General features: G+C 37.3%; 1 protein-coding gene across 4 annotated transcripts; it reads left to right on the forward strand.

Moving 5' to 3' along the window:
- The first annotated feature begins 1,510 nt into the window (after nt 1-1,510).
- On the forward strand, nt 1,511-10,632 carry LOC144553257 (PHD finger family protein). Of its 4 annotated transcripts, none has more exons than XM_078301351.1 (18): nt 1,511-3,036; nt 4,068-4,153; nt 4,263-4,565; nt 4,756-4,839; nt 5,501-5,824; nt 5,910-6,058; nt 6,174-6,283; nt 6,405-6,557; nt 6,654-6,910; nt 7,166-7,363; nt 7,462-7,683; nt 7,778-7,831; nt 7,916-7,981; nt 8,221-8,358; nt 8,466-8,519; nt 8,620-8,679; nt 8,894-9,328; nt 9,818-10,632. In XM_078301351.1, exons 1-18 carry the CDS (start codon nt 1,929-1,931, stop codon nt 9,989-9,991), a joined length of 3,975 nt encoding a protein of 1,324 aa, XP_078157477.1. In that variant the 5' UTR covers nt 1,511-1,928; the 3' UTR covers nt 9,992-10,632. The 4 variants fall into 4 exon arrangements, 3 of the variants coding, with proteins under 3 accessions (XP_078157477.1, XP_078157478.1, XP_078157480.1); XR_013511342.1 differs by having other exon boundaries at nt 1,517-3,036; nt 8,226-8,358; nt 9,818-10,390; XM_078301352.1 differs by having other exon boundaries at nt 1,517-3,036; nt 7,169-7,363.

A 10,632-nucleotide genomic window follows, 5' to 3' on the forward strand; every position in this document is an offset into this window, starting at 1 on the left:
ATGCAAAACATGAAATTTTATGCAAGAATAATATCTCAATTGTCTTCTAATGGGAGTATAATGGATAAGTCCAGTTCAAGCAAACTGGACATCGAGATTCAAGACTGCCAACTGCCAAGTAGTTACAATTCTGTTATTATGGTAAACATATATATTATAAGTCTCTATATTTTCTTTCTGAAATTTTAAAAATATATATATTAATCATCTAAAACATAAAATTCCCACATACATCTTTAAAATTTTGTATTTTTAATTTTTATACTCAAAATTACATATATCATTATAAAAAAGAAAGACATCCTAATATGAAATAACCAAAACTATAGAAAAAACGCATATTATAAAGTTTGATACTTGAACTTCAATTAGATTTTTTTTTTAATGGGGATTCATGCATCAAATTAGCAAAACAGAGGTAGCACAGCTGTTTGTTTTCCCTATTATTTTCGTTGTTTAAATAGTCGATCTACGATAATTTATAGGAGTGAAAACAATATGGATAATATCCGATCCATATTCGAAAATTTAGATGTAGATATCCGAATATTTGCATGGATAAGGATACTGATATAGTTTGACGTTTCAATTATCCGTATCTAAATAGTAGATATATATCATATATTTTAATATATATTATGAAAAATTTATGTTATTTACCATTATAATTAGATAAATATTTTGAAGTGTAATATTTTTTATATTATTTTAATTAATATCTGATCTGATTTGATCCGAATCCGTATCCGTCTGATATCTGCTCCGTATTCGTATCCGGAAAATAAAAAAAGAGATATGTATATGGTTTTACCACTATCTGCTCCGTATCCGCTCTGTTTTTATCCCTGATAATTTCATTTTTCTTAATTCATCTTCTATATTAATCCTTTCCGTAAACAAAAAGGAAATTTTCTTTTGATCCAATAAATCTGATATAAAGTGAATGTATTGGATTCGCACAAATGGAGGGACGGAAATGATAATTTTGTTTGATCCAAATAGTTTATTAGTCTTTGTGGCAACAACAACTAATGCAAAACCACAACAATTTACCACAGCTCGAAGCTACATTGAACTTGCTAAACAACCCATCAATAGAGTTGAAGCCATAGAAAATCTCGTCCAAAATGGTAAAAAGTTGCAAGTCAGATATAAAAAAGAGATCAGAGATAAGATAGGAGCAAAAGTTAATTTTTCATATCACTTAAAAGTTAAAATTCTTAGAGAATGCTTAGCAAATTGTTGCGATTTTAATTTTCAATCACATCGTCTTTTGGAAAATTGCAATTGTACTACGAGTAAGGACCTGATTTTGATGTTATGCTATTGAGGAGCTGACCATATGAGGTGTGAAAGTAATAGATGAACATATGAGGGTCTATATGAAAATATCCCCACCGGCATAGGCTTTAGGCCAAAGCACTGTAAAGTCGCAAGATGCAAGCATGCAAGCATCCTCGCCCTCCATTGTTATAAAAGCAAACTTACCCTCATTTTTCTCTCTCCCTTTGCGCGATTCCACGCTACCCGTAAAACACGCCCCCAAGTCAAAAAAAGATAAAATAAAAGAAACGAGAACCCGATGGTGCAAAAAAGTGGATAAAAAAAGAGAAAAAAAAATGATGAAAAAATAGGAAAAACTGAACCCAATTCGTCCCCTATCTCATCTTTGGATCCGAGAAGCGAGCAAAAAATCGCGAAAAACAAACAAAAATAGACTCGACAGAACATTTCGTGAGAAACAAAGAGGCCTCACGAGTCACGACCAAACCCTAACCCTAACCCTAGCCCTAGCCCCCACTCTTCCCCACCGCAGTTCTCACCGGAAAAGAAGAAAACGATAAGATTCTCGCTCGTATATAGGTTTCCGACGTCCTGTCTGGTGTTAGGATTCCGGCGACGATGCCCGCCGCCGTCCAGCCGTCTGCATGAGCCACGGCGAAGGGCATATGAAGGGCCGTTCGGACGGCCTGGATCTCTACTCTCAGGCTGTCAAGGCGTTGTCGGTACGGTGTCCGTTCGAAGGGGAAGAAGCACCAAGAGACCCTTCTCTCCCCTCGACTCTCTCTTCTTTTCTCGAGAGACACTTAGATGGTCGGAAAAATTCTCACAGGAAAGCTGAAGAGCCGAGCGACAAGCCACTACTACCTCCTCCTCCTCCTCCTCCTCCTTCCGACAAGACCACTATATGGGACGAGACTGAACAGTACTTTCGACCAATTACACTACCAGATATACAATATCTGCTGCCTAAGCAATTTCTTGACGAGGTGCAGTTGGATTCTTGCTTCTCTGTTCCAAGTGTTGGTACTTCACTGCAAAATGTGGAGAAAGATACAAGCTCTGGCACTGAAGCAGTGGCTGTGACCCCTCAAGAGTGTTCTAAATTTGACCAAGAAATCAAGAATGATGCAATGGATATATCACCCGACACTGCACCAACTCCTGCTCCACCTATGTCAGAAGCTGTTCAGCAGGATGCGGTCCAGGAGGAGGATGCGTCATCTCTCCACTGGATGTTGGGTTCGAAAGACCGGTTTGTTCTTACCTCTGAAAGGCCCAACAAGAAACACAAGCTACTGGGGCAAGAAGCTGGGCTGGAAAGGCTCTTATCTCTTCCTCAGTCAGGGGATGAACCCTGTACCAGTTGCGACATGTGTTGTAACGGTGAAACCGGTGTTCAGTCCAATAAGCTCTTGTGTTGCGATGCATGCAAGGTGTTCGTGCATCAGAAGTGTTATGGTGTGCATGGTGTGCCGGAGGAGCCTTGGCTCTGTTTGAGGTGTAGGAATAGAGACAGCATTTCAAAGCAGTGTGTGCTCTGTCCGAAGGAAGGAGGGGTTATTAAGCCAGCCGGAAATGGTTTGGATATGTACGTCCACTTGTTTTGTAGTCTTTGGGCACCTGAGGTCTATGTAGCAAATATGAAAGCAATGGAGCCGGTTCTGAATTTGGAAGGTGTACCGACCATGCGGAAGAAACTGGTTTGTAATGTGTGTAAGGTGAAGAACGGTGTATGTGTAAGGTGTAGCCATGGTATGTTTTTGTTAATTTTTTCTAATTATTTATTTGGGCTTGAATCATGTTTATTACGCCATGCATGAGTTGTTGTTTTTTTGTATGTAAGCACGACATGCATTGCCTTTTTTCTTTTATTAACTAACACCGGCATGGTTGAAAACCTCTTGATTTATGTAAACTAAATTTATGTATCTAAAAAAGAATCATGTTTATTACACCATGCAGCATATAGGTCTGACCATCAAAAGAATTATGTTTAGCATTGTGTAGTCATTTATTTTTTGTTATTTTTTCTAATTATTAATTTTGGCTCGAATCATGTTCATTATGACATGCAGGAGTATTTTTTTTTTTTTTTTTTATAAATGTGACATGCACTTCTTTCTTTTATTAAATAACATTAACATGGTTCAAAACCTCTAGATCTATGTAAACTAAATTTATGTATCTCAAAAGATTCATGTTTATTACGCCATGCAGCATGTAGGCCTGACCATCAAATGTACACTAAATTTATGTATCTAAAAAAAAAAATCATATGATTACATTTAATGCGGGATATAAGACAGCAAGGCGTTTAATCGTAGAAGCTGTCCTTTGTTGCCTTTTGAAGCGCATGCTTTGCTTTCGTATACTGTTTAATGTATATCATGAGTCACAAGCCTTGAAGGTTCATGATTCTTGATGCCCAAAAAATAACTCAAAAAATGTGAGTCAAGTGGTTACCATATTCACTAGGCCTTTCCATGAGAGGGGAAATTGATATTCACTCTTAACCAAATCTTAATCCATCATCGGAAACCAAGTGAGGATGTGTCTAAAAACCTTCTTCAAATATGTTTGGCTATTGTGTAACTTAGACTGCTTATTGCATGTAATTAAGGAGATTATTGGTGAATTGGAAGCATGCTTGTTTTCCGGGCAATGCATTAGCGTAGAGTCGTTTTAACTTTTTTAATTTAATGTGTTCTTTACTTGTTTAAATAACTGTTCCGTTTTGTATACTTTTGAAGCCTTATATAGAAATTCTTATAATCATACTTCAGGGACATGCAGAGCAGCTTTCCATCCAATATGTGCCAGAGATTCAAAGCATCAGATGGAGATATGGGGAAAGTCTAAGAATGATAGTGTAATTATTCTGTTTTAAGTTAATTATTTCCTATTTTCATTTCTAATATAAGGAAGAATAAATCTTTTCTGATATTTGTTTTTTATTTATTTTTATTTTGTTTTCATAGGTTGAGATGCGAGCATTTTGCTCAAAGCACTCTACCATTGTCAGTCCAAAAGTTGAGCCTCCTGCTGTTATCCTTCAGCAGGATCAAAACGTAACTCCCAAAAAGGTGCCTCTTTTGAAATTCACCCGCAAGAACAAGGATAAGAACGCAAGTGCATCGAATGAGCTGGTAAATTGCAGTTCACCTAAGTTGGGCAAAAAGGAGACAGACATAGAGCCATCCAAGGATGCGAATTCGAATGGCGATTTAGATGGAGCAGGCCCTTGGATGAATTCACCTGATTTTGACTCTGGTCTACGAAAGGTAGTGTGACTTTATGACATTGGTTATATCTGTAAATAAGGACAGGTTATGAAAACTTCCAATTATACCCCGGCCACCAACTGACAAATAACCATGAAGAGGATTGACTCTGTTTTGATGGATCATAACCTAAAGCATAAATGCCAACCTTATACTGAATGTGGCTTGTAATTATTGCATTTTTTTGTAGTTTATTGATAGTGGGAAGATTACTGTTAGTGATCTTGCAGCTGAAGTAGGCATCTCATCAGAATCCTTAGAGGCTGCTTTATTGGTTTTTTCTCAATTCCTTGAATTCCTTTTTTGAAATTTCAAAAAATATTTTCTTGTTATGAACCTATTTGAAGTTTCTATCAAACATATTGGATGTCTTGGATTTGATGTTGCCTAGCGTCAGCATATCGAGTTCATAGCATTATTTTATACCCCAAGTCTCGGTTGGATGTTCCACACAGAACATTCTCTAACCACCTCTTCATTAATAGAGGATTTGAGTATGGTAGATAGACTAGCAAGTGACCTCAAGTTATAACTGATAATTATCTGATTTCTCTGTTTCTCTTTATGCTGATTCTGGTAGCAGTCCCAGCAGTTTTTTCCATGGTGCATTTTTCTTTTATATGATTGGTACCTGTACTAATTGGAGGAAGCAGATTGTTACAGAAAACATGATTAGCAAAACAATAACCCAATTTGATGTAACCAATGAACAAAAAAAATAAGAAAGGAAAAAAGAAAAAAAAAATTGATCTGCAAAAATGGTGTGTTTACAGTAGTAAAGTACTGAAGAGCAGTGCATACCACTACCTCTAATAATTGCTGTTGATGCTGGCGCTAACGTGAATTTGTTTTTTCATTTATTGATATAAATGATCTCTGTCTTGTAAAGAAAAATGTCTTTATCACTTAATGAATGCATATTGTTTTGTTGTCAGGGGGAGACCACTACATTTTCACCAGGGCTAAAGATGAGAATAGTAAAATGGCTCCAGAATAATAATGTTGAAAAAGAGGAACCGACAAATGTTTCTTTGGATCTACAAAGTCCAGTTGTGAAATCTCAGCCACCCAGGCTACGAACCAAAGGCAGCCTTGTGATTTTGAAAGATGATGAAGAAGAAACTGATGCAAAAATGACTGACGCCACCGATGCAGTTGCAACTTCTCTCACTGAAGATACAAAAGAAGAGAATATGGCCAAATTATTGTCTACTAGTGATCCTACTAGTATGAAAGAGGAAGTGCTGCTATCTGAACCGGTAAGACTTTTTGTTTTTTTCATGAAGCTTTGTACATCCAACTTTTGGTTTAGGTTGAATTTTCTGATGTCACATTGTTTTTCAGATTGCAGATCATTTGATTCACAACAATCAATCATTTGATTCACAACAGAATGTGGTCCTCACAGATGGGGCAGTTTCAATGGACCTGAACTTGTTGAAGAATGAAGATGCCAACGTTGCATCCCGATCTCTAGAAAATGGCCAGTGCAAGTAAGTGTGAAAGAGAAAACATAATTAAGGCCACAGAAATTATGTTGATAGTTTTAGTATCCACTATTCACATGAAATATACACTCAGTCATCTAACTTCATATTTGTATTGCAGTTCCAGTGGGTTCACTTCAGCATCTTATGTTCATCTGCTAATTAGAAGAAAATTGATGGATTTGAAGGATGGAAATTCCAATCAACAGTCACGTGAAGAGAATTCTCATGGTAATAAATTGTTGTTTCCTTTCTTGGGAATGATAAAGTTTTTTTGGAAGGGAATACATGTATCACCATGATCATGCATCCTTGTTTATTTAGAGAGTTATAGCCGCTTCTAATCTTTTAGAATCAGATTTGTCAGATGCAATAGAGGATGAACTATCAAAGGCCAAGTCATCAGGAATTTTAGATCTCGCCCCTGAAGATGAAGTGGAGGGGGAGCTCGTTTATTTGCAATCCAAGCTACTTGACAACTCTGTCAATTCTAAACAAAGATGTGGTAACACAGTTTAGTTATTCTCATTATCAAACCTGAGCTTGTCATGTTCACTTTTATTTTACATATCTGAATTGGGGAAATATTCTGTTTGTGCAGAGGATTTACTAGAGAACTCTTTACAGAGCCTTCCGAATGAGATGGATGCTGTAAACAGAAGGAAGTGGGATTTGATTGTGGTGAGTCAATTCCTGCGTGAAGTCAAGGATGCAAAGAAGCGTGGGCGGAAAGAGAGAAGGCATAGAGAAGCCAAGGCTGTCATGGTTGAGGCAACAGCTGCTGCCGCTACCTCTTCCAGGAACGCTGGACTGAGGAAAGATTCAAAGGATGATACACCAACCACCACCAATAAGGAGGTAGTCTATTTTTCATTTCCTTTCTTTAATTTTCTCTCTCTAATTGGTGTGGGCATTCAGCGTTGGAACTGATTAATTGATAGAAAGAAACACATATGAGTGCAATAAAAATCTCTTTGATAAAAAGAAAGATGGCCAAGGAAAACAACTTATTATTGCACGCACCGGAGCATTTGAAATTTTGTAATACATTTGTGTACTTATTATATGGGTAAGTGAATATTTTGGTTCTTACTTTATTATATTAATTCCTAGAAGGAATTAAAGATTGGTACGTCAACACGAGCCAAGGATTCTACAAGAACACCTCCAAGCAAAGCCTCTGCATCCGACAAGAAATCTGCAACTGTATTTCAGATACCTATTTTGTCCAGGGACAATACACTTGTCTGTGATATCTGCTCTCGAAGCGAGACTGTGCTGAACCGCATTTTTGTCTGTTCAGAATGCAAGGTTGTTATTTTTCTGATATGCTTTCTTATTCCTATTTGAATACAAAGAAACAATCAATTGTGATTTTTTTTTTAATTATTGAAATATTGTTGGTGCAGGTCAATGTTCACTTGGATTGTTATCATAGTCTGAAGAACCCGAGAGGTCCATGGAGATGTGAGGTTTGTGAAGAGAGTCCACCCAAAAAAACTTCTCCCAGCACCAACAACCAATTAGGAGATAGCGGTAGGCTTATAGTTAGGTGTGCTTTGTGTGGGAATTCTTCTGGTGCTTTTAGGAAAACAACGGATGGTCTCTGGGTGCATGCTTTCTGTGCTGAGGTATATGACTCTCTCTCTCTCTCTCTCACTACTGGTTTTGATTTTTATATTTGAGTTTAATTAAGGTTTAATTTGACTATAAATTTTTCTGCAGTGGATGTTGGAGTCCATCTTTAGAAGGGGTCAGGAAAATCTAGTTGAAGGATTGGTAATTTTTTTTCCCCTAATTGGTCATTTGTTTAATCATTGCTAAAGTTTTGTGGTAATATTTTCATCTTTGACTACTTGTCAGGGGATTCTTCCCATGGAGAGGGACACTTGCTGTATCTGCCTTTGCAAAACTGGTTCATGCTCGAAGGTTTGGAACTTGTTTGCAGATTGTATTATAATCTAAATGAACTCTTTTAAATTCTGGTGTAAATGTTTACTCTTTTATCCATGTCTATCCATAGTAACTTAACCTAGTGTGTACTTCATATATTTTGTATACATGATCACACATAAACCATTAAAAGTTGGAAGGCATTTTTTTCAAGTTGAAACCCCTATATTGCTAATTATGACTAAAGTTTCATGTTGCTGTTTCGTTTCATACAGTGCAGCTATGGAGACTGCCGCATTACTTTTCATCCATGGTGTGCAAGAGGAGCTGGTTTTTACATGAACGCAAGAGGCCTTGGTGGTGTTTTGCAACACAGAGCCTATTGTGCTAAGCACAGCACTGAGCAGAAAGAGGTAGAATTAAAATTAACCAGAATCAATTAATTTGAGATTTGTAGATAGAGATACTGTTGCTCTGCATGTTACAACTTGCCTACAATTCTTTATTGCAATTTTGACAGGCTGATGACCAACAATATGGGCCCGAGGAGATTAAGTGCTTGAAGCAAACAAGGGTTAGTGACATTAGTTCCAAAATATCTCATCAACAACATTATTAGTGAGAGAATTTTGTTCTAATTTTTTTTTTGACTTTTTCTGTCTTCTGTGGTACAGGTTGAGCTCGAGAAGTTGCGTCTCCTTTGTGAGCGAATTATTAAGAGAGAGAAGCTTAAGGTTAGTCTCATAAGATTCTGTTTACAGGCAGGACTTAGGAAACCTCTATTTTGACAGTCCTGACATTCCTATTGTGCATCTCTTAACCTAATCAAAATAATCAAAGCTTCATTATACCTGTGTAATATATTTTATCACATTTATTCTGGTCATAGGTAGATGCTGTCGAAACTCTCCTCATTTTGTTCTTTTTGTTTTTTTAATATCCTTTCAGAGAGACCTGGTCCAGTGTTCAAACCAAATACTCAGCAAGAAAAAGGATTGCATCATCTCCCCCGGCCATATTTATGCCCGTAGTGGCCCCACTCGCAGCGGTCCTACTAAAAGTGGCTCATTCCTTCCTCCAGGTGTGAGCTCCGAATCCGCCACAACATCAATCAACAACAGATCATCATACAACAGCAGGTCCATCCAGCAGTCTGATGATGGTACTGTTGACAGCTCTGTTTCTCACAGCAGACATAATACCGTCAGGTTTACTTTGCAAAATAGGGAGACTGACGATGGTACTTCACCCCCGCTGGGATCCCTCAAGAGGAAGACAGTTGATAGGGGTTCTTTTGCCGGTAAAAGCGTCCCCAAAAGAGCCGTCATTCCTACAAAAATTTCCACACAAAGTGTTTGTGATGATGGGGATATGAAGCCTAAGGTAACCAATATTGGCTATTATTATAGTTTTTTGTTGAGTAGGGTTAAAATGCCCCATTGTTTTCGTGCTCCAATCATGCTTCACATCCTTATCTCTATTTTCGAAGTCAAACAGACAATCCGAATTGTTCAACATGCTCTCCATATTACAATGTGCTTGGATACCAAATTTTATAGTTTTTGAATTTTTTTTACTAATATTTTAGATAGTTACAGTGATTCTGTCATCCAAAAACAGTGATTTTGTAACTATCTTAAAAAATAGTAACACATTTTCAAAAAATGTAAAATTTGGTCTCCAAGCACATTGTAATATGGAGATCATGTTGAGCGTTTTGGATCGACTGTTTGGACTGTGAAAATGGAGATAAGGATATGAGGTATGATTGGGGCACAAAAACATTGGGGCATTTTAACCCTACTCTTTTTTGTCTGGTTGATTTGAATTGTAAGATTTGGTTGTGTTTAAATTATATATACTCAATTGTAGCTTGGGCAGGCTGGTCAAACATTTCAGAAAGAGCTGGTGATGACCTCTGATCAAGCATCGGCGCAGAACCAGAGACTCCCCAAAGGATTTGCATATGTTCCCATTGGGTCTCTTTCCAAAGAGAAACCACGTGATGCTACTGCCTCTCGTGATTCCGAGGAGCCTGGTGGGTAGTATCAATTTTGTGTAATCATGGCAACTGGCAAAAATAATGAAATCCTTTGGGTCGTTGTGGCTCCAAATGAACCCCAATGTGTTCAAGTTTGCTTTGGACACAAACCAAAGGGCCCGCCCCCACTTATCTGGGTAAAGATGTAAAAGAAAAAAAAGAAATCGGGGCAATTGAGCTCTAATTTTTTTTTGTTTGATTTGCAATTGTGGGTCCCAACATTGTACCCCGCATGAACAGCGGTTTGGGTAAGTAACTGAAAATGTGAAAGCGTGTTGTTTGCTGCTAAGTTGACGACAAAAGAGGAGATTGTGCTTTTTTTTTTACATGTACATGAAAAAGTATAGGAATTTTCGTTAGGATGTAGTAGAATTTTTTTCCTTCATGTAAAATTTTATTTTGTACATTCTTTGTTCCCCATCCTTTAGTTCAGAACCATTCTGTTAATATTTCATTGTTAGGAAGGTGCAAATGGGTGTCCATTTGTGTTGCGTCTGCCGAATCTCTTCTTTGTTTGGCTTGTGCTTGTGTTTCCATTTTTACCCCTGGTGGTTATAATATTTTGTTAGGTTGTTTGAATGTAGCAGAAATCTCTTTTTCTAGTGAAGTAATTGCCGAAACTAAATAAAGCTAAACTATGAAATTA

This window comes from Carex rostrata, chromosome 4 (assembly GCF_964058835.1).
Source record: "Carex rostrata chromosome 4, lpCarRost1.2, whole genome shotgun sequence".
Taxonomy (NCBI): Eukaryota; Viridiplantae; Streptophyta; class Magnoliopsida; order Poales; family Cyperaceae; genus Carex; species Carex rostrata.

Excerpts from the sequence above, each read along its gene's own strand:
- LOC144553257 (XM_078301351.1), top strand. The coding sequence starts at position 1,929 with ATGAGCCACGGCGAAGGGCATATGAAGGGCCGTTCGGACGGCCTGGAT. Across the intron at positions 7,364-7,461 it reads TTGTCTGTTCAGAATGCAAG|GTCAATGTTCACTTGGATTG; the intron begins GTTGTTATTTTT and ends TTGTTGGTGCAG. Across the intron at positions 8,680-8,893 it reads TTAAGAGAGAGAAGCTTAAG|AGAGACCTGGTCCAGTGTTC; the intron begins GTTAGTCTCATA and ends ATATCCTTTCAG.